Source organism: Salvelinus fontinalis, chromosome 28 (assembly GCF_029448725.1).
Source record: "Salvelinus fontinalis isolate EN_2023a chromosome 28, ASM2944872v1, whole genome shotgun sequence".
Classification (NCBI taxonomy): domain Eukaryota; kingdom Metazoa; phylum Chordata; class Actinopteri; order Salmoniformes; family Salmonidae; genus Salvelinus; species Salvelinus fontinalis.
In genome coordinates this window covers 10,246,526-10,269,984 of record NC_074692.1, presented here as the reverse complement: position 1 = coordinate 10,269,984, position 23,459 = coordinate 10,246,526, and the positions used below count along the sequence as shown (strand labels likewise).

Below are 23,459 nucleotides of genomic sequence, written 5' to 3'. Positions count from 1 at the left end.
CATGGGAGGACACCACGGAAGAAGCCACTGCTATCCAAAAAAAACATTGCTGCACGTCTGAAGTTCACAAAAGAGCACCTGGATGTTCCACAGCGCTACTGGCAAAATATTCTGTGGACAGATGAAACTACAGTTGAGTTGTTTGGAAGGAACACACAACACTATGTGTGGAGAAAAAAAGGCACAGCACACCAACATCAAAACCTCATCCCAACTGTAAACTATGGTGGAGGGAGCATCATGGTTTGGGGCTGCTTTGCTGCCTCAGGGCCTGGACAGCTTGCTATCATCGACGGAAAAATGAATTCCCACGTTTATCAAGACATTTTGCAAGAGAATGTAAGGCTATCTGTCCGCCAATTGAAGGTCAACAGAAGTTGGGTGATGCAACAGGAGAACGACCCAAAACACAGAAGTAAATCAACAGCAAAATGGCTTCAACAGAAGAAAATACGCCTTCTAGAGTGGCCCAGTCAGAGTCCTGACCTCATCCCGATTGAGATGCTGTGGCATGACCTCAAGAGAGCAGTTCACACCAGACATCCCAAGAATATTGCTGAACTGAAACAGTTTTGTAAAGAGGAATGGTCCAAAATTCCTTCTGACCGTTGTGCAGGTCTGATCCGCAACTACAGAACACATTTAGTTGAGGTTATTGCTGCCAAAGGAGGGTCAACCAGTTATTAAATCCAAGGGTTCACATACTTTTCCCACCCTGCACTGTGAATGGTTACACGGTGTGTTCAATAAAATCATGAAAACGTATAATTGTTTGTGTGTTATTAGTTTAAGCAGACTGTGTTTGTCTGTTGTTGTGACCTAGATGAAGATCAGATCAAATTTGATGACCAATTTATGCAGAAATCCAGGTTTTTCCAAAGGGTTCACATACTTCTTCTTGCCACTGTACATATACAGCATACAGAAGATTCAGACATTGTGGAAAACCTTTTCCGTGAGTAGACCCTGATTACTTATCCATGGTTAAACTGCATACATCTCCCTTGAGCTTTCAGATAATTTTTATTCCCACACCAAACCTAGAGTCTTGTTGCAACATGCAGCTACCAGTTCACCAGGGCTCTCTATATAGCAGCTCTGTAAAATGTGTCTGAAACACTGGGAGAGAGAGGCATGTCTGAACACAGTCCTATTTGGGAGACCTTTGGGTCCACACCAACAGGCTATGTGTAAGTGGTATTCTCAAACATGATTGAACTGTGCAAGGATCATTCTCAATAGGGGAGATGAGATAGCCTGGTCCCCAGATCTTTAGTGTACATATAATAAGCTCTGGTACAGATGATCCAGAAGTTCATAATCATGGAGTGACATCATTGGGAGGCTATTTAGTCTTACAGTCATGAAAGAACATTGTTTACAGTGAACAGATGCCCTGGATTATGGAACCCTCTCTAGTCAAGATTCCCAGGTCCTCTCTACCCTAGCCATCTCACTTTCAACTGTAGGAGGGAACCATAAAATGTGACGATGTCAAACACGAGCTGAGTTGTGTGAAACCAGCTGCAGCATCCATCTGCTCTTTACCAGGGTGAGACTCAATGTCAGAGAGCTTGCTGTGATTTCAGATAAAGCACCGTGATTCAATCACAGGAGAACACTTCTGTGCTGCAGGATCATTGAGCCAATAAACATTTTAAACATGAGTAAACACAGGAACTTAACAGTTCTCAAACAGCTCAGAAAATGGCATTTGTATTTACTCTGGGTAAATAGCCTCGTCGACCGTATGCTGAATAATCATGGCCTCAACAGTCTGCAAACCTGCTCTCTTTACTCTACCCACGATTTCATTGTAAATGGGATATGTGAATGTGTGTAGATGACGTACAAGTCAATAATTGAGCTAAATCCGATGTATTTCATATGTTATTGTGAATCAAGCAGTCGCACTTGCTGCACTTACAGTACACATCCCTATAATGACACCTTCTGGTTAAAAGTGCAATTGCAAAAGTTGTCTCTGACTGCAACAAATATTTTACTTAATGTATTCAACTTCTATAGCGCTTTTCCTTACAGACAGAATCTCAAAGCGCTTATTGGGAAAAATAAAACAATAAGTAATTTAAAAAGAAATATAGGCTACAGTAGCTATGTGTGAATACATTGAACAAACAGACAAGTCGATTTGATTTATTCTATTGTAAATAAAAAATATATTTAAGCTTTATTTTATGAGGAAGTCGACTGAGACCAAGGTCTCTTTTACAGATGAGCCCTGAATTAAATAATTAACAGAAAATACACACATCAAAATATAAACACAAAATGCAAGCAGAAAGAAAAATATGGTCCTAAAAAAATAACACATTCATCAGTAATAAGGTCCTCAATCAGCTTTCTGAATTCCCCTAGAGGCACCCGAACATCACATTTAAGAACATTTTGAAGATTGTTGCAATTCCACTCTAATTAGGTAGAGTGGAATCGGTCAGAGTGACCATGAGCGGTATGATGTTGATATCGTGAGCACAAAAGGAGAAAGCTCTGTGGCTCTACACAAGATGCCGACGTATGACGTGGAAAGCTGTGCTTTTTAGAGTAGGGCTCCGGTTAAAGGTGTCATCTCGTGTAGGAGTGAGTGGTAGACGCACATCGCTTGAATCAAATGATAGATGGAAAGAAGGAGCAAAGCCTATCGGTTTTATTTAGTCGTTTGATGAAGTGGTTCACCCGATGTATGTAAAACGTGGGTATGTGAGAAATGCGGTCAGACCATATGTACAGTACAGAAGCCGCTGCAGTGTTACAATTATAACAAGTCTGGACACGTGGCAAGTGTTTGTCAAAGTAATAAATAATGTATGTAGCAGTTGAAGAGTCAGATGAAGCATGTTGTAATTGTGATGGGAATCACGTTCCCGGAGTGCCCTGTAAGGATGAAGGAGGGCGCAGTAGCTAGGGTCAGGGCTATCCAGCAGGTCTCCTATGTGGAGGCAGTGAAAATAGCTGAAGGAATGAGTAGAGGTGAGATGGTAGTGGATGGCCCACAGTCTGCAGTGAATTGCATGCAGGAGAAGGATCCCGACACACTAACAGTGAAGAAGGTGGACTTAGTGATAAATTGCACTAGTCAAATTAATAAAACATTCTAAGTTAGACATCATTGTGATGGCGGCAAATAGATTTCTGGATCTCCAGGACTATACAGCCGAAATGTTACAGGGAGTACTGAATGAAGAGGTTCCATGAGCCTGTTTAGGGATCTGAAAATACATTGAAATCCGACCGAAGGTGTAGTATTTTATACAGGATAGTAGCGTGAATTTGGTTTGTGTTTTTGGTAATTAGTATGAATTTGTTAATCCAAAACCTATTTTGTTTTTGGGGTATTTTTTTACTACCCCTTACAGTAGGTGGCGGCAATACACATTATGAGTGTAGTCTGCCAGTAAACATCAATGAAGAAGAAAAACCATGTCTAGAGAAGTGGAAAGTTTGGTTTAACGTTGGGAGCTAAACTAAAAATAGCTAGTTAGTTAATGTTACCTCTAACGATATATTCTCACAATGTTGTAATGGACGAAACTTGATTTCGCTTTTCCCCAGGTATCTAACGTTGATTAAATGTAGTGTCGTGTCTAATGCGTTTGTCTTTCCCAGACTGCCATATTTCTAGCGGTCTGTCATAGGTTAAAATATTAGCTAGCACAGCTAGCAGCTACAACGTTTCACCAATGCGTTTCTGCTAGCTATCTAGCGAATGTTATGTGAATTCGAATGCTATATAGCTAACGTTAGAGCGCATAGCAAGCAGCTATCTTTTTTAGCAGCACATGTTTACGAGGATGTAGCTAACTAGCTAGCATAATCGTAAACATGTGCTAGCTAGATGGCTTTACATGTCATCACAGTAGTTAGCAATTTTAGCGTCCAGTTAACATTACTGCCAACAGAGCTGTCAAATATACTGGTAACTAAGGTTTCTTTTGTCTGTGGAGTTCTCTCTTCCAGTCATTTAGCTAGCTAACATGAGCCAACCATATGTGCAGCTAACTTAGTCGGGCTAATCAACTCGTTGCTACCTAGCTTCATTGCTTGTGTAAGATAAGTAACATAGCAAGTGTCTAGCTAGCTAGTGTAACAAGCATATAATTAGAAATACTATCAATCCATTCTCATTAATAGTACAGTAGCTATAATTGTTTTCTAGATGACCTCTTCCATGGCATGGTACTGACATCTGACAGAAGGTGCAGCCTGGCATGAGGATGACTGAGAATGGGGAGGACAGTAGCCCCTCTCAGCCTGATGGAGTGTTACCTCGTGGAGCTCCTGGTGGGAAGGATCCAGAAGGAGTTAGCAGTGACAAGATGCCAGTGAACCCCCCTACAGAGGACATCAAACCCACCAAGCTCCTCGACACCCTGAAATTCCCTCAGGATGTACAAGACCAAAGCAGCAAGACCAGTCTCTACCAACCGCGACCGCCCCTACTGCCCAAGCCCCCTGCACTGTCGAAGGGAGGGAAGAGTGGTTCGATGGAGGAGGTGAGAAGCAGAAGACTTAAGCACAGCCAGGAGAGTCTGACTGACCCAGCTGAGACTGGTTCCTCCACAGACTCTCTTAAGGAGGACTCGGCAGTTACAGGTGTGTTCCCCTTGAGCGGTGCTGCCACCTTAAGGAACGGACAGAGCTCCATCGTTGGACCCCTCTTAACTCCTACAGGGTCCCCTGTCTTCAGAGCCAGGGGCCAGAGCCTCTCCGAGTACGAGAGGAGGCCCCACGACCACTACGGTGACCCAGCGGAGCAGCGGGGGAGGCCCTTCAAGGTACGCCTCTCTCCCTTACAGCCATCGGGTCCACTTCCTGCTCTGGAGCAGACCTTGGCGTCGGAGTCCTTAAGGACGGCTAATCGGATTGACAGGGATTGCGTGGATTATGGCACTGTGCCGGGGAGAGCTGGGCCGGAGAGGCTGCACCTGCACAGGAACCTGAGCGACAGCCGGCTTCTGGATAACATGGTGTCGGACAACACCTCTGTCAACTCCATGAAGTCCACCTTCAGCGTGTTGAACCCCATCAGACCCAGGGACGTCAGGAACAGGTAGGGCTACACGCCTCTCACTCATGATATCCTCTCTAGTTTACTTACCAGATACGTCCTGCAGAAGCCTTCTCTACCTGTATTGGATACCATACCGGTATCAAAGTGCTGTAAGTCTTGATAGCTTTCTGAAGGCATTGAAACTAATAGGTGATCTAACTATAGTGTATAAAGTATCATTTGAATGTTTGATGCAGCTCTAAAATAAAGATGGGCTTAAGGGATGCTCCATTTCATTGATACAATAATGCACTTCCTGTGATGTGGAACATGACATCTCATGATAAGAATTGAGGTGTGCCTTGAGTTAAATATATTCTGCATGAACTACAGATGGGCATTTGAGCTATTGTAACTTATTGTGAGCGGTCACAATCACCATCAGTGAATGGCAACCAAGAAGACTATGCTGTAATTATTACCGTGGCACATCTGCAGCTAGGGCATTAGCATCGGTGTGTGCACTAGCAACACTGGCTGCAGTTCTGCTTCAATGAAGGCCTCTGAGGCTTATGGTATGTAAGTGCTCACTCTGATGGAGGAAATTGTCAGGTGGGAGTGTGTGAATCAGCATAGCTTTTGCCACCATTCAGGGAGCAAAGATGGGTCTCAATACACATGTTGTGCCTCAGCAAGGAGCTGTTCAAGGAATCGGGGGATTTATCTGAAATGTTTGACAGCTATCAGCTAGGGAAGAAGCCTATGTTTTGAAATGTGCCTCAGCGCCAATAATATCCAGCGTTCTTTGAATTGTGTGTGTATTCTACTGAACTTGTATAATGGAGCCTACCAGACATTTGAAATGGGGTTGGTTCAAAGTAGCCAAGAATACTAATTGTTTGTTAGAGCAAGCAGGGAAAACAGTGCTGCTATACCTCCGGTTATGAAGTGTTCATTTCCTCATTGTGTTCCAGGAGTTTTCTGGAGGGCAGCGTGCTGGGCAGTGGTGCCCTTTTGGGCGCTGAGGAGCTGGACCGCTATTTCCCAGAGAGGAGAGTTGGCATCTACATAGCCACATGGAACATGCATGGAGAGAAGGTGAGGCCACTCCTACTGTTCAACATTAGGCCTAGAGCCTGAATATCTGTACACAAGTTCTACACTCACTCTTTGATAATAAAAAAAATGACTACTTCCGTGTCATTTTCAGGGACTTCCAAACAACCTAGATGATCTGTTGCTCCCGACAGACTCTGAATTTGCACAAGACTTTTACATCATCGGAGTCCAGGAGGGATGTCCTGACCGGTATAGGACGACTGTATGAGAGCATTTTGCATTATATCAATCGAGTCTTCAGCACTCTATGCTGATTGTGTGTGTGTGTGTGTGTGTGTGTGTGTGTGTGTGTGTGTGTGTGTTACAGGAGGGAATGGGAGATCCGTCTTCAGGAGACTCTGGGGCCGTACTATGTCATGCTCTACGCAGCCTCCCACGGGGTTCTCTACCTCACGGTGTTCGTCAGGAGGGACCTCATTTGGTTCTGCTCAGGTCCGTCCCGAATGTCTACTACAAGTTGTCGTTTTTTTCAGAGGAGAGTGAATCAGTCCTTTCCCATCAACAAATCTCAGAAGGTCTCTAATTAAAATGTTGTAAGAGAGGTAACATTATAAGGTGATCTCTCTGGCTACCCACATTTTATGTGTACAGTACGTGATCTGATTTGGTCCCTGTAACCACCGCATCTCCTCCTAACAGAAGTGGAGCATGCCACGGTCACAACACGCATCATGTCTCAGATCAAAACCAAAGGAGCCGTGGGGATCGGCTTCACCTTCTTTGGCACTTCCTTCCTCTTCATCACCTCCCATTTTACCTGTGAGTGACACCTCTGTTGTTCAGGAGGTGATGCTATTACCTGTGAATGTAAACAGGAAGCGGAAAGCCTTTTGGATACAGTCGCACTGCTAACTAGGTGATTTAATAAATGTCCTTATGTTCCAGCTGGAGATTCCAGAGTGTACGAGAGGATTCTGGACTACAACAAGATCGTTGAAGCACTTGCTCTCCCTAAAGTTCTTCCAGACACCAACCCTTACCGCTCCACATCCTGTAAGTACTCTTAAAGACAAGAGCTGTTTATTGCAGTACTACTACTATATTGAAGTACCGCTGTCACATCTAGAAGAGCATCCTAATTATGTGAGGAGAAATGCTGTAGTTTCCCTCATGCAACAAGTACTCAAGTCCATTGTTAATGTTACTGATAATGACTATGTTTCATGTCTTTCAGCGGATGTGACAACACGGTTTGATGAGGTTTTTTGGTTTGGGGACTTTAACTTCCGCCTGAGTGAAGACCGTGGGGGGGTAGAGGCCCTTCTAAACCAGAACCAGGGTGTGGACATGGGCCCTCTTCTCCACCATGACCAACTCTCCAAGGAAATGAAGGATGGTACGTCTACATGGAACACCATTCTAACACTAAGAACCAGAGGTTCAGGCAAATATTACATGTATTAGATTGTGAATGATATCTCAATGTATTGTTACCATACTCACTGTGACAGATACTTGACAATAGAGTACAAATGTGTTATGCTCTGTTCTAGGTTCCATCTTTAAAGGCTTCCAGGAAGCACTGATTCAGTTCCTCCCCACCTACAAATTTGACGTTGGCTGTGACGTGTACGACACCACCTCTAAGCAGAGAACTCCCTCATACACAGTACGTGCCACCGTCAGTCATACCTTGTGTCATTCATACAAGCAAGCCTCTTTGCTTTATTATATAGGCTTGTTTTAAACACACACAAAGGGAATATTTTATTTGACTGTTTCTCTGTGTGCTCTAGGACAGAATACTGTTCAGGAACAGGCAGGTGGATGACATCAAAGTGATAAAGTACACCAGCTGTTCAATGATAAAGACGTCAGACCACCGGCCTGTCATCGGCATGTTCCAGGTCAAACTCCGTCCTGGAAGAGACAAGTGAGTCCCACCCCTGCCTCTCTTAGCTGTTGCAGCAGCAAGCTATTTGCAGCTTTCAGCTCCAACACTTAACCTTTCTCGTAGTAATTACGTTGTCCAAAAGTGCTGTCAATGAAAAGCTCAAAGTTTAGAACAGCTGGTTAACCCTTTTTTATTTGTTCACCGTCTGGTGTTTCTCAGTATTCCTCTGGGAGCGGGTCAGTTTGACAGGAGTCTGTACCTGGAGGGTATCAGGAGGAGGATCACCAGAGAGCTGAAGAAGAGAGAAGCCACGAAGGACCAGGGCAGCAGCACCATCTGCTCCATCTCCTGAACCAGAATCACTCTGACCCAGCCATGAGGGACCAAAGGGAACCAGTCTTGTCTTTCCACTTCCAGCCCAGTCTGTGGGAGAATCTGTTAGTTTTGTCCGAGGCCTTGCATCCTCGTCTGCTTTTGAAAAAGGTCAAAGGTAATCGAGGAAACGTAGAAACAAATGTGCTTGTATGAAATGACTCTCGTTCTCCACTTGCGCGTCATCAGGCAAATTATGTTGACAGGGGTAGAATCCCCAAATAAATGTTTAAAGTGATACAAATTTAGCTAGTTGTGCAAGACATTTTCTAGACAAAAGTGCCGTATAGTTTTTAAATGTGTGCATACTTTTCTCCTTTGAGAAAACAACAGCTGATTCAAAAGGGGTGTGATGGTTTTTTAAACACTAGCCCAGGATACTATTGTGCATCTTCTGCTGAAGTAGGTAATGAGCAGACTCCTACGTTCGCCTACTAACGAATTGACACTCTCCTCGACCACTTATCGCTTTCCGGGTCAGGAAGTAGAGGATGGACTTTTGTCCAATTGAGAATCTCCCTGTGAGTCATGGAAGTCACGTAGGCTGATCCATGAGCGCCCCCCTACTGAGAGCTGTTGGAACTGTGTCGCTCATGTGGTTTGGGCGGGGGAGCTGTGGGGCTGTTCTCGAAGGCAGGGACCTTGAGTTCAGACAGACCCCAGCCTGCAGACTCGGCAGTAAACTGGTCTATTTATACAGACCTTCTATAAACAAGACTGAACTGGGGAACCTGACATTGAAGATTGAAAGTTAATCAGTTACTCACCCCCACCCGTGTGTCCTGGTTGGCTGATGTTGCTCTGAGTATACTGTACTTAATACATTCTTTTTTTGTTTTATTTTGTACATTTATTTAACAAGCCAGGTTGATATGGACCATATGTAATGTCACTTTTTACTTTGTGTACCTGTATTCAAAGGCCTTGTCAATGCATTTTCATCAAACAGATCTTAAGCAGTATAAAGCACTTTCTTTGATATACCAAACTTTTCGGATGTTTTTGGATTTCCTCTAATAAAGAAAAAACTGACCCATGATTTCACAGAAATTGACTTATCCCTGTCAAATTTAAGGGACATTTCGATGTTGCTTGATGAACATACATTTCCTGCAAGTATGGTACTTATTGAATTAATGCATGGTGGATTTTCTGGCATTGTATAAAAACAGATGCGTGATTGATTTTTGTGAAATATCTTGCTTATTAACATATTGTTTAATATCTCACATAATGGATACAGAACCATCTTTTGCAATGGTGATGTTGATTGTATTGGAGGGGTTGAACTCTGATTCATTGCCTTAATGTCATCTGTCATGACTAAATGAAATACACTCATGTAACTTCATCAAAAAAATACTTTCCATGTACTGTATTGTGCTAACGAGGGGAAGAGAATTCATTGCATGAAGATCAATGGTTCTGGTGTAATGGTGAATCATGAGTTCTCATTCACTTTAACGCTCAGGGCAAGTGCCTGTGATCTTGTTTGTGATTTTCTCAGGACTCCATAGCTGTGGATCTTTTATAACACATGATTTGTGATGTAACATCACATGGAATGTTTGTCATTTCTGTTTTATTTTGATTGTGAAACAAATGTTTTCTTCTGTCATCTGAAGTGGACATTAAATATCCCTCAAAGGACAGTATAATTGCTTTATAAATGCTAATTGACTGTCCATTCATGGCAATTATTAATTTACCAGAATACAGATATACATATGGGTCATTACATTCATTATTTTCACTTTCTCTCAAGGACCCAGAGAAACCTTTGTTTGAAATAAAATGTAAGATTGTGGCAGTATTCTGAAACAAAGTGAAAAAGCTAAATACATTATTACAATTTAGAGAAGACGCATACCATTCCTCTACTATAATAGCAATATAGTTTTGGAAATGAGAAATACATGTAAAGATTTCTCTGGCACCCGAAAGGATATCAGCACACACACAGTACTATATACATTGAGTGTACAACACCTGCTCTTTCCATGACATACTGACCAGGTGAAAGTTATTATCACCTGTTAAATCTGCTTCAATCAGTCTAGAGATGAAGGGGAGGAGACAGGTTAAAGGATGTTTAAGACTTGATACAATTGAGACATGGATTGAGTATGTGTGCCATTCAGTGGGCAACTGGGCAAGACAAGATTTAAGTGCCTTTGAACAGGGTATGGTAGTAGGTGCAAGGTGTACCAGTTTGAGTGTGTCAAAAACTGCAATGGTGCTGGGGTTTTCCACACTCAACAGTTTCCCGTGTATCAAGAATGGTTTACCACTCAAAAGACATCCACGCAAGTTGACAATTGTGGGAAGCATTGGAGTCAACATGGGGCCAGCATCCCTGTGGAACACTTTCAACACCTTGGCCTTGGGTGAGACTCCAGCCTCTGAAATGTCATAAAAAGTGTCTGTCAAATTTAAGGAAGTATCTGTGTTAATTGTGCAAACATCAGTGTAGTAGGACATTGCTAGGACATTCACACATACAGTGTAGTCCAGGGCCCGGTTTTCCAAAAGTATCTTAAGGCTAAGTTCATCGTTAGAGCCTTTGTAGGAGCATCGTTAAGTCTCTGAGCAGTTTCCCAAAACTCTTGTTACTAAAGTTGTATTTGAAAACGCACATTATTTACCGACTGCCTCAGACCACTCATAGAACTACTAAGTGCGTCATTAGATGTTTAATTTTTTCCCCCTTCCACGTCACTTCATGAACAGAATATCTACACTAAACACAGAATCAAGATGTTTATCTGTCTGTGATCACCAATAACCTCAGCAGTGCTGCCTTTCTTTTGATCCTATCACTATATCGACATGCTCCAACGATGGACTTCGTGAACGTTCTCTCTGTGTGTGGTTTTTGGGAAACGCATGTTACATCTTCGGCTGTTATAAGAACGACGCATCGTTAACACTCATAAGCCGAAATTCCATTGCTGTCGGGCAACCGGGCCCGGGCCTGTTTGCTATCCAACAGAAGGCTGGGAAACAGAAAATCACAACCCTTTATTTTCCTTTTTACCATGAAGGTAATTTGTAGGTCTCCCTCTACAGATCCAGCAATGTAAATCTCTAGCCATATTCATTCACACATACTTGGAATTAAACCCAAAAAGCATGCAAACCATCCCAGCCAACGTGGGTCAGGTGGGATAGTGAACAGGAAATGAAAACTTCCCTCGGGCAAGAAAGTGTAGACGCTCCAGGTACGCAGAGCAGGGTATATCCTCAGAGTAAAATGTTGTTTTTAAAAATCACCTCACTCAAAACTTTTCTTTTACAGTTGGAGATTCAAACAGTAGTTCTCTCCCAGTGCTTAGCACAGCTCCATTGAGAGAACATTAGTGTACCATACCGGTGAAAAGTTTTTACAACACCTACTCATTCAAGGGTTTTTCTTTTGACTATTTTTACAATGTAGAATAATAGTGAAGACATCAAAACTATGAAATAACACATGGAATCATGTAGTAACCAAAAAATATATTTTAGATATGAGATTCTTCAAATAACCACCCTTTGCCTTGACAGCTTTGCACATTCTCTCAACCAACTTCATGAGGTAGTCACCTGGAATGCATTTCAATTAACAGGTGTGCCTTAAAAGTAAATTTGTGGAATCTTTTCCTTAATGCGTTTTAGCTAATCAGTTGTGTTGTGACAAGGTAAGGGGGTATACAGAAGACTGCCCTATTTGGTAAAAGACCAAGTCCATATTATGGCACAAACAGTTCAATTAAGCAAAGAGAAACGACAGTCCATTACTTTAAGACATGAAGGTTAGTCAACGTGGAACATTTGAAGAACTTCAAAAAGTTTCTTCAAGTGCAGTCACAAAAACCATCAAGCGTTATGATGAAACTGGCTCTCATGAGGACCGCCACAGGAAAGGAAAACCCAGAGTTACCTCTGCTGCAGAGGATAAGTTCATTAGTTACCAGCCTCAGAAATTGTACCCAAATAAATGCTTCAGAGTTCAAGTAAAAAACATCAACTGTTCAGAGGAGACTGTGTGAATCAGGCCTTCATGGTCAAATTGCTTCAAATAAACCACTAGTAAAGGACACCAATAAGAAGAAGAGACTTGCTTGGGCCAAGAAACTCAAGCAATGGACATTTGTCCTTTGGTCTGGAGTCCAAATTTTAGATTTTTGGTTCCTTCCGCCGTGTCTTTGTGACACACCGTGTGGGTGAACAGATGATCTCCGCATGTGTGGTTCCCACCTTGAAACATGGAGGAGGAGGTGTGATTGTGTGGGGGTGCTTTGCTGGTGACACAGTCTATGATTTATTTAGAATTCAAGGTACACTTAACCAGCACGGCTACCACAGAATTCTACAGCAATACACCATCCCATCTGATTTGGGCTTAGTGGGACTATCATTTGTTTTTCAACAGGACAATGACCCAACACACCTCCAGGCTGTGTAAGGGCTATTTTACCAAGGAGAGGGATGAGTGCTGCCTCAGATGACCTGGCCTCCACAATCCCCCGACCTCAACCAAATTGAGATGGTTTGGAATGAGTCGGACCGCAGAGTGAAGGAAAAGCAGCCAACAAGTGCTCAGCATATGTGGGAACTCCTTCCAGACTGTTGGAAAAGAATTCCAGGTGAAGCTGGTTGAGAGAATGCCAAGAAAGTGCCAAGCTGTCATCCAGGCAAAGGGTGGCTAACACTTTTTGGGCTATTACATGATTCCATTTGTTATACTTCATAGTTTATGTCTTCACTATTATTCTACAATGTAGAAAACATTTGAAATAAATTAAAACCCTTGAATGAGTAGGTGTTCTAAAACTTTTGACCGGTTAGTGTAGGTCAGTGTCCAGTATATACATTGATGTCAGGGTAAACGCAGGGAGGTCTATCGGAAGAGGCGGTACATGCGAGGCAGGCGCCCGTCCTTGCTGGACAGGGCAGCTTGGATGTGCTCATAGGAGGGCATCTCAGTCAAGTCTCCTAGCGCTGCTACTGCTGGCTTGCTGCGTAGCATCTTGGTTGTGACCCTCTTGATATCGCTTGCTGTAATGTTACCTGGAAAGAGAAGTGAAAAGTCAGCATAAAGAACTACTGATCTGCCATGACAGTCATGATTTGTCATTTCCCTGCAGATTGTCAGACGCCAATGTTTCATTCTGGGCTTGAGGATATCAATATCCACTTATGACCCAGGGCACTACTACTCACTGATGAGGTCACACAGCTCGTGTGGCAGCTTCCTCTTCCCTGTGGCTAGAACCTGTCGGCCGACATCCTCAAAGATAACCGGCCGCGACTCCAGGTTCATCATCAGCATGGACTTGAGCTGCGTTTTCGCTCTCGCCAACTCCATCTGAGCACAGAAAGAGAGAAGCAACATTGGGAAGTTCACAGAGAGTTCCAAGTTCAGAAATCTTTGTCATTTTAAAATGGCTTTTGTGACAAGCCTTACCTCTCCTGCTGTCCCAGCCATCTGAATAAACTCTCTGGTTATAATCTCCACCATTTCCCGAACCTTGACAAAGCAAGATGTTGTAATCAACAACTTTGGAATGGCAGCACTTTCACAACGTCAGAGAACACACATCATACAAAGTCAAATCCAGGGGCGCCAGATAGCCTAAAGGTTATTGGGCCAGTAACATAAGGATTCTAACTAGCAATCTGAGCCGACAAGGTGCAAAATCTCTCAATGTGCCCTTGAGAAAGGCACTTGACCCTAATTGTGCCAGGGTCGCCATTGATAATGACAGAGGGTGTCTCGGAGAGTTGGGATGTGCAAAAAAAACACTTCCAATTATCACACCCTCAATGGCCAGTTTATTAGGCACACCACCCCATTCACAAAAATGGGTCGCGCCTACAAACAGTCACGCGGCCATGGGTTGCTATATAAAGCAGGCAGAGCCCGGCATTGAGGCATTCAGGTACTGTTCAATTGAATGCTAGACGGACAAAACGAGTGACCTAAGACACTGAGCGTGGTATGATCGTCGGTGCCAGGCGCGCCAGATCAAGCATCTCAGAAACGGCCAGCCTCCTGGGCTTTTCATGCACGACACTGTCTAGGGTTTACCGAGAATGGTACGACAAAACAAACATCCAGTCAGCGGAAGTCCTGTCGGCAAAAACAGCTTGTTGAGAGGTCGAATGAGAATGGCGGGCCACCAACAGGCAAATAACGCCGCAGTTCAACATTGGTGTACAGAACGGCATCTCGGAACGCACAACTCGTCAGTCCTTGTCTATTGCAGCAGACAACCACACCAGGTTCCACTCCTAAAGCAGCAGCTCCAGTGGGCACACAATCACCAACACTGGACAATTGAGTGGAAAAATATTGTCCAACGAATTCCAGTTGCTTGCTGTTGAGTCATGCTGATGGCAGTCAGAATTTGGCGTAAGCAGTATATGTCCATGGCCCCAGTCTGGTGGCGGTGGCGTAATGTGGGGAATGTTTTCCTGGCACACGTTAGGTCCCTTGATACCAATTGAGCAACTTGTCCATGCTCCGAAGAATTCAGGCTGTTCTGGAGGCAAAGGGGGGTCCGACACACAACTAGATGGGTATACATTATAAGTTGGCCACTGAGTGCATGTAAATGTGTGAAATTTGACAAATATAAGCCACCACCAAATTATTATTTTAAAAGACATAACAAAAATGTTTTATTTTTAACAGATATTATATTCCAAGCATCTGGCAGCTTAGTATTAGCCCTTTAAACTACAGTGTAAAGTCCTGCCCCTCCTGAATCTCCTCTCCCTACCTGTCTGGGGTCTGCACTGGCATGGATACACAGCAGGCCGCTGTCCTCGTAACTGTGATGGTATGAGGTGGCATTGTACATCCAATGATGCCTGTAGATAAAAAAATTAAAAAATGAATTAAAAAAAATACAATCGTAATTACTTTCATTAGAATTGAGAAGGGTGTATCCTGCTTACCTGTTGAGCACGTTCAGGTAAAGCCGAGTGAACATGCCTTTCCCAGGACCCCCCGCTGAGAAGGACCCGCCTCCACCCATCATCATGTTGAGGACGGCAAATGGGATGAAGTCCTCCTCCTGTATCACAAAATATGTATATTAACATCCAGATACAGGATAGCCTAGATAGCGCTTGAGACAGTTCAAACAAGTGGGCGGGAGATCCTCCACACCAACCAATCACAGTGAGCACCCACCAGGAACGAGCAGCTTTCCAGGCCAATCATGATGTGGGTGAGCTCAGGGATGGGAGTGGGGCCAAGGCTCACATCTGACATATCCTTATCCATCTGAGAGGATCAAAACAGAGATTTACATTCTGATTTAGTAAAATAAACAAGGAAAAAGGAAGGAAAGAAAGGGAAAAAATCTTCCTGCTCTTACCCTTACGATTCCACCAGTGTACTGTGCCACAGACAGGTCGACATTGGTAGGCGTACTGGCTCCCCATACTGGCTTCACATCCAGCAGATATTTCCTGGCGCAGGCCACCAGTTGTTCATGTTCGATGCCCACACCGGCTAGCACCATACGCTCTGGGCAGTAGTAGCTCCGCAGGTACGTGTGTAGCAGCTTCTTGTCGATCTTCTCCACGTTGTCTACTGGACAGAAGCGAGGCAACCCAACAGTGTTCCCCCGATATGCTGCCTAGTTCAAAGATGTGTTGTGAAAAGTTATGTATCATCATACGAATTTGTCCATAAATGGCGCTATTGATCTAGGCTCACTGCAGAGGTGGGGCCAAAGTAAATTAGTAACGGTGCAACAATAGACTTCATGCAGATCAAGAGTGTTGTAATTTCTGAGGATCAATCAACAGCATGACTCACTGCGTGGATCATCTCTGTCAGTAAAGGTTCAGGGTCAGGCCTCATGTTCAGATCCTCCAGCTCAAAGCGCACTGCCATCCTAGTCATCTCAATCTCCTCATCTAGTAACCAGAAGCAGAGCCACCCCTGAAGAAAATATACTCCCACAAAAACGTTTACTAGTCTTACTTTCGTAGACAATTCAATTAAGTCAACATTTTCCCCAAATCATTGAAGGAGACGTCAAACACGATGACAAACCTGTCACTCAAAGTGTTGACTCACCTAGCAGGCGTGGCTGCAATACAGCATCAGAGAGCAGGCTGACTACCGTGTCCAGTCCCTTCACCTCGGCAGAGACGGCATACATGGTGGTGTCTCTGTGAATAAAACCTTAGGCGTCACACAAACTGACTGAAAAGCTTCATTCCCTTCAAAAGCAGTACAACACTAAACGGGATAAAGAGTACCATGACTATAGTTAGTATACCTTTCCATCAGTCAGAGAGAAAACATACTGTGCCTGGACATTGAAGCCAAAGGAAATTATTCATACCTGGATGTTTGGCAGTCACAGATCCCTCCATGTTTTTCAAGTGTGAGAAGAATTTCATCTTTACTGCCATACTGGGCTGTGGACTGAAGATGCACATTGTACTTTCATCGTTTCCCATAAACAAAAACATGGCCACCAATTTGCTTAGGCTACAAAAGTGACAACACTGAGGCAAAAAGGTGGGACATGTCTTGCACAAGCCATCTCAAAGCAGATGACACTTACAGAAAAGGCCAGTTTCTCCAAAAAGTGTGCAATTCCACTGGGGTATTTTGTCTCATGTCTGGATCCTGAATTTACTAAAACTGGAAGGAGAGAAGAAGCAAATCATCATTCGTTCATACTTTATTGATTATGCAGCAATGGAGACTTTCTGAAATAGAATAAGAAAAGATAAGTTATATTCAAATGTTGTAGCAACTTACTTCCAACAGTGCAGAATTGACCAAACTTGTTTTGAGATGCTACTTTAAGGCCATTTTCCAAAGTAGTGATTTTAGTCTCGCATTGCTCATGCCCGTCAACGGACGCAAACACTGGTTTAGGGATCCCTGGTAACGGTGCAGAGAGTGAGATATTTGGATATCTGCTGCCACTGCTGTACTTTCTATATACTGCAATTCCAAACCTGTAAATGCAAAGATGTAAGGTTTAAATTTGCCTAATAAATCAGACTGTAATCCCATACTTCTGCAAACCAACCTGAATGAAAGGACTGCAAAAACATGAGTTTCCTTACAAGCCAAAATGATAAACATTACATTTGAACTTACTCTTGTAGTTGTCTTATTCAGGCAGAAATGTAAGAAAAATATCCACAGGGAAGTATAATTTACCCGACTTTTTAGAACGTCACTACTGCCATTGAGATTACTATAACCTGACACATGCGCAAAACCATGTAAACACCTGCAAAACTTCAGTTAGTATACGTGTTGCGTCCATGTACTTCCGTCTTGTGCACGTGCCTTTAACTAGGCATACATTACACGAAAACAAAAATCTTCACATCTTCGGAGCACCAACATTATGCGAACTGTCTGCATAATCTTGTCATCCTGAAGTCCGCGACTGGTGTGCTCATATTACACAAATTTGCTCACATTGCGACCTGTCTAGACCATGTCGGTTTTATAATTTCCAGATGAGTCACAGTGCCTGTGGCTTTAAGAAGTGTCATCATTACCCCTTCTTTGGGGTTGTAGCCAAGCAACAGAGGACAAGTTGCACAAATCGCATTGTAGAAAAGATACGACCCAAAATGTCTAGCATGTCAGAATTCTGTTTATCTGGACATAAGATGCGGATCGGGAAGCGAAAGACCCATTATCACACTTCTTTCTCCCGCTCACATTCCGCGACCTAAGACGTCTTAGTTAGCGCCTACAAGTATACAATTCACCTGCAATCGCAGAAATGTGTTGTGGATCCCAAGTAGTTTAAAATCATGTAATGTCCAGCTTTAGTCTATAAGCAGACAAAATCGGGATAGCCACACACAGAGATCCTCGTTTTAAGTCAGTTAATATTACTTTCCTGTGGATATTTTGTCTCACATTTCCACCCGAATAAGGACGAAATGGGCAGACAGAGTAAATTCAAATTAGATGTATTCGACATTCTGACTTGTAGAGACCGTTTGGCGTTTTAGACCATATATGTTAGAGACGAGTGAGGAAACAAATGTCACACTAAGATTAGAAAGAGGCCAGGTTTAGGTTAGTTTATGGATTGCGGCAATCAACAACAGCATGTCTTGACAGTCAGGGGAACTGAAGTCACAACTATTTACCATATTCACCTTCCCACATGTTCTAGGTAGCACCTAGCCAAATATATACTCTTAAGGAGCCTAACGTTACCGTTAGTCCATTAGGTCCAAGGACCTTGTGTTGTTTTCAGAGGTAGACCGGCTCTGGTAGCCAAAACAGCCAAAGACTCAATCTAAACGCAAATCGATTCTCAATTGCTGTACAGTTGTAGAAAGATACAGCCCTTTACTTTCATCACATCAAAATAATATCAAATGTAAAATATACACTTACTGTACACTGTTCTAACCGGTTTTAGTACTGTTGTAGCCGACAGTACAATGTCATGTGTAAATGCTAGGGATGTGAATCATTCCCTTTAAAGACCACTCAAAACGTATATATAGATACATGAGCTCTGATACAAATCAGTAACCATACGTTTTAGTTTGAAACGATTCGGTGCGATTCAGTTTGATTAGAGAACTAATCAATGCAATTTAGTCCGATGATCTAACATTTGTTACATTAAGGCTGTGAAAGGAAGGAAAATCATTAGAAACTTCAGCCACTCAAGCCATAGACTTCTCTCAGTTTCTGCATGGCAAGCGGTACATCAAGTCTGACACCAACAAGCTCCTGAATAGCTTCTATCACCAAGCCATAAGTCTGCTAAATAGCTAGCACGAGACATTAAAGCTTGAAACTTAAACCATTTTTTCATTCTAAATTAGAATCTGCCTCTTATGGAGCTCAGGAGCTGGGCCTCTCTGAGCTGGATCTGTCTGTGCAAGTGTAAATTATATATACTGTTGAAGTCGGAAGTTTACATGTTGGAGTCATTAAAACTAGTTTCTCAACCACTCCACAGATTTCTTGAAAACAAACTATAGTTTTGGCAAGTCGGTTAGGACATCTACTTTGTGAATGACAAGTAATTTTTCAAACAATTGTTTACAGACAGATTATTTCACTTATAATTCACTGGATCACAATTCCAGTGGGTCAGAAGTTTACATACACTAAGTTGACCATGTCTTTAAACAGAGTGGAAAATTCCAGAAAATTGTGTCATGGCTTTAGAAGCTTTTGATACAAACAATAGTACGCAAGTATAAACACCACAGGACCACACAGCCGTCATACCGCTCAGGAAGGAGACACGTTCTGTCTCCTAGAGATGAACGTACTTTGGTGTGAAAGTGCAAATCAATCCCAGAACAACAGAAAAGGACCTTGTGAAGATGCTGGAAGAAACAGGTACAAAAGTATCTATATCCACAGTAAAACGAGTCTTATATCAACATAACCTGAAAGGCCGCTCAGCAAGGAAGAAGCCACTGCTCTAAAACCGCCATAAAAAAGCCAGACTACAGTTTGCAACTGCACATGGGGACAAAGATCGTACTTTTTGGAGAAATGTCCTCTGGTCTGATGAAACAAAAATAGAACTGTTTGGCCATAATAACCATCGTTATGTTGGTAGGAAAAAGGGGGAGGCTTGCAAGCCGAAGAACACCATCCCAACAGTGAAGCACAGGGGTGGCAGCATCATGTTGTGGGGGTGCTTTGCTGCAGGAGGGACTGGTGCACTTCACAAAATAGATGGCAACATGAGTATATTTTGAAGCAACATCTCAAGACAACACTCAGGAAGTTAAAGCTTGGTCGCAAATGGATCTTCCAAATGGACAATGACCACAAGCATACGTCCAAAGTTGTGGCAAAATGGCTTAAGGACAACAAAGTCAAGGTATTGGAGTGGTCATCACAAAGCCCTGACCTCAATCCTCTAGAAAATTTGTGGGCAGAACTGAAAAAGCGTGTGTGAGCAAGGAGGCCTACAAGCCTGACTCAGTTACACCAGCTCTGTCAGGAGGAATGGGCCAAAATTCACCCAACTTATTGTGGGAAATTTGTGGAAGGCTACCTGAAACGTTTGACCCAAGTCAATTACCAAATACTAATTGAGTGTATGTAAATTTCTGACCCACTGGGAATGTGATGAAAGAAATAAAAGTAGAAATAAATCATTCTCTCTACTATTATTCTGACATGTCACATTCTTAAAATAAAGTGGTGATCCTAACTGACCTAAGACATGGGAATTTGTACTCGGATTAAATGTCAGGAATTGTGAAAAACTGAGTTTAAATGTATTTGGCTAAGGTGCATGTAAACTTCTGACTTCAACTGTATCTATGGTGTATGTGTGAGTGTGAATGTTGCATGTTTATGCTGTATGTACAATGTAGGCACATGGGCCATGAGGGAGACTTGGCATCTACCACCCAACTACCAATATCAGATTTGGGGAGCGGGGTGCAATGTAGCCTGTTTTTGTCCCCCCACTTCTGAAATAACCGTCACCCACTAATTAACCTATCATTTTTGCAGATTAAGTGTTTGGGCTAGTAACGTATCAATATTTATAGTTTACAAATTAGCTATGAGATCGCAAATGAAATATAGCACAACTTCGGATTTCACCTCACCTCAAAATCAAATGGTTTTGACCGTTTGAAAGTTTAGAGAGCTCCTTTTCTCCTGCATTGGCCATGCAGTGTGTCTCGCAAAGTGATTGCTGGCGTGGTTATGAAATGATCAACTTTACCCTGTATATCTTTACACTGATTGTTTAAATCAGTGCGCAGTTGGACTAGGATAGTAATATTGCCTGGAGTTGTTCTTGTTCAGCATGCAAAACAAATGTCAACAGTTACATGTTCCTTGGACCAGTTGTATCTTAAAGCCGCTGCATGGTCAATCCGTTGTCTGCATTGGCCGTGCAGCGTTCACAGTGATGTGGCCTCTGCAGAAGTCAGGGCATTCACACTTGTTGCGTTTTGCAGTCTTGCGCTTTGCAGAGCAACGCAGAGCTGTTGTTAAGGAATTTGTCAAGGAAGTGAGTTAGTGTTTATACAGGACCTCCCGCCCTCACCTACCGTCAACGAATCAAGTCAATGCAGAACTACACAGAGCTCTCTACATTGTTAAAAAAATTCAGAGGCTCACTACGATGCGGTACGGAGCTCAATTTGGCCTCTGCGTGCCTCCATCGTTTTTGATAACTTCATTTTATGCGATATCAGAGCTCCAGTCAGCCCACACTAGTCTACCCTCAACTTCATCGTAGTTGAGATATTTGGAGACTTAAATGTTTTCCGTAAACATAGAAATGTAATTCTCGGCCTACCGAGTGGCACAGCGGTCTAAGGATCTGCATCGCAGTGCTTGAGGCGTCACTACAGACCCGGGCTCGATCCCAGGCTGTGTCGCAACCGGCCGTGCCAGAGACTCCCATAGGGCAGCACACAATTGGCCCTCAGTCATCTGGGTTAGGGGAGATTTTGGCCAGAGGGGCTTTACTTGGCTTATCGCACTCTAGCGACTCATGACTCGACCTTCGGATATCACAAAACTGGGGAGAAAATGGGGGTAAAATACAAAAAATAATAATAATAAACTTAAAACTAAGTTCATTGAAAGTAAGTCTAAGAAGCAGTATATGTTTTGTGTGTGCTATTCCTATGCTTCCTGATCTTACCTTTCGTTTATGCATCTTTTACTATCGGTTTTGTACTCCTGCTTCAAACAGCTGAAAATACAATATTTTCGGTTATGGAAAATATTTCAGTGGTTTAGATGGTACAATGATTCTCTACACTATACTTTGTTTTGTTAGATTAACTGAAAATAGGTGAACTATTATAATTTTGCAATCAGGAAATAACCGCGCAATTATAGTGGACCTTTAAAACTTCCCCAGCCAGAAGATACTATTGTCAATAGACTCTAAAGGTAGTAATTAGCTTATAAAAATGGGCTAGGTAGCACCACGTGCTAACTATTGATGATGCCAAAGTGTGTTTGTCCAGAAATCCAAATTGCCAGTGATAGTGTACGTCAGCTACCTAGCTAACGTCAGCTACCTAGTTAGCTAGCTAAAGAGGAAATCACGACTGCACTCGCATGCATATAACGCTACTGTCAATAATGCTATTCGTTCGCAGCCGACTGCAGATTCAAAATATAGCTTTCCACAACATTGTTTTGTTTGAATTAATCTATTAGTTACACGGCTTGCTTGCGCGCTAGCTGATTACGAAATGACATATTTCAGTAAAGTCAATGCAAATGCTTTAAGATAAACGTGAACATAAAATATTACCTCTGAACACGGCCCCAACTTCTACAATGCGACATGTGCGCCGCCATCTTGAATTCTCTGTGACCACTAATTCACCCGGATGCTATTTCAAAACACTTTTATTTTCCTTATTCTTCTTCCTCCTTGTCTTCTTCTTTGATGAGGTTTAACGGCTGTTGGCATCCAATAAATGTTGCTTTACCGCCACCTACTAGACTGGAATACAAATCCCTTATACTTTGCTTGGGGGAAAAAATACCATCAAACACAAAACTCACAAATAATAACACCACCATACTTAATTGTTCTTAATTGACTTGCCTTGTTAATATAAAACATTTAGTCCTACCTCAGGCCAACAACCTGAATGGATGGGACACCACCACTTAACACACCCTATAACTCACACACTCACATATCTCTCCAAATACCTCTCTGCAGCTGACACCACAACCTCAATTATTCCTGCAGTACAGTTGATAACCATTGTTATAAATGCGAAAAATCCAATCTTACTGAAACATATATCACTAGGAGTTTTAGTAGATCTGTACCAGTATGGTGAACCCTTGGATTTAATAACTGGTTGACCCTCCTTTGGCAGCAATAACCTCAACCAAATGTGTTCTGTAGTTGCGAATTAGACCTGCACAACGATCAGGAGAAATTTTGGACCATTCCTCTTTACAAAACTGTTTCAGTTCAGCAATATTCTTGGGATGTCTGGTGTGAACTGTTCTCTTGAGGTCATGCCACAGCATCTCAATCGGGTTGAGGTCAGGACTCTGACTGGGCCACTCTAGAAGGCATATTTTCTTCTGTTGAAGCCATTCTGTTGTTGATTTACCTCTGTGTTTTAGGTCGCTGTCCT

General features: G+C 42.8%; 2 protein-coding genes across 5 annotated transcripts; one reads left to right on the top strand and one right to left on the bottom strand.

Moving 5' to 3' along the window:
• Positions 1 to 2,567: 2,567 nt before the first annotated feature.
• LOC129826110 (phosphatidylinositol polyphosphate 5-phosphatase type IV-like) lies at positions 2,568 to 9,988 on the top strand. 4 transcript variants are annotated; one of them, XM_055886443.1, is made up of 11 exons: positions 2,568 to 2,717; positions 4,178 to 5,071; positions 5,986 to 6,109; positions 6,222 to 6,319; positions 6,438 to 6,562; positions 6,770 to 6,889; positions 7,016 to 7,123; positions 7,305 to 7,466; positions 7,624 to 7,739; positions 7,867 to 8,003; positions 8,184 to 9,988. In XM_055886443.1, exons 2-11 carry the CDS (start codon positions 4,230 to 4,232, stop codon positions 8,314 to 8,316), a joined length of 1,965 nt encoding a protein of 654 aa, XP_055742418.1. In that variant the 5' UTR covers positions 2,568 to 2,717; positions 4,178 to 4,229; the 3' UTR covers positions 8,317 to 9,988. The 4 variants fall into 4 exon arrangements, with proteins under 4 accessions (XP_055742418.1, XP_055742415.1, XP_055742416.1 ...); XM_055886440.1 differs by lacking the exon at positions 2,568 to 2,717 and adding an exon at positions 3,406 to 3,573; XM_055886441.1 differs by lacking the exon at positions 2,568 to 2,717 and adding an exon at positions 3,406 to 3,573 and having other exon boundaries at positions 4,161 to 5,071.
• A 1,350-nt stretch (positions 9,989 to 11,338) lies between these two features.
• Positions 11,339 to 22,712, bottom strand: LOC129826111 (mitochondrial-processing peptidase subunit alpha-like). The gene is made up of 13 exons (XM_055886444.1): positions 22,610 to 22,712; positions 17,113 to 17,315; positions 16,913 to 16,992; positions 16,688 to 16,770; positions 16,417 to 16,511; positions 16,153 to 16,253; positions 15,707 to 15,970; positions 15,520 to 15,612; positions 15,282 to 15,400; positions 15,104 to 15,194; positions 13,786 to 13,848; positions 13,542 to 13,686; positions 11,339 to 13,388 (listed from the first exon to the last, which is right to left on the bottom strand). Exons 1-13 carry the CDS (start codon positions 22,654 to 22,656, stop codon positions 13,219 to 13,221), a joined length of 1,554 nt encoding a protein of 517 aa, XP_055742419.1. The 5' UTR covers positions 22,657 to 22,712; the 3' UTR covers positions 11,339 to 13,218.
• Positions 22,713 to 23,459: the final 747 nt, after the last annotated feature.

Bases quoted from the DNA above. Each gene is read 5' to 3' on its own strand.
- LOC129826111 (XM_055886444.1), bottom strand. From the start codon at position 22,656: ATGGCGGCGCACATGTCGCATTGTAGAAGTTGGGGCCGTGTTCAGAG. The intron at 15,613-15,706 runs GTAAGAGCAGGA...TGATCCTCTCAG, and splicing joins ACACTGGTGGAATCGTAAGG to ATGGATAAGGATATGTCAGA. The intron at 15,195-15,281 runs GTAAGCAGGATA...TTTTATCTACAG, and splicing joins TACCTGAACGTGCTCAACAG to GCATCATTGGATGTACAATG.
- LOC129826110 (XM_055886443.1), top strand. From the start codon at position 4,230: ATGAGGATGACTGAGAATGGGGAGGACAGTAGCCCCTCTCAGCCTGAT. The intron at 5,072-5,985 runs GTAGGGCTACAC...ATTGTGTTCCAG, and splicing joins CCCAGGGACGTCAGGAACAG to GAGTTTTCTGGAGGGCAGCG. The intron at 6,890-7,015 runs GTGAGTGACACC...CTTATGTTCCAG, and splicing joins CATCACCTCCCATTTTACCT to CTGGAGATTCCAGAGTGTAC.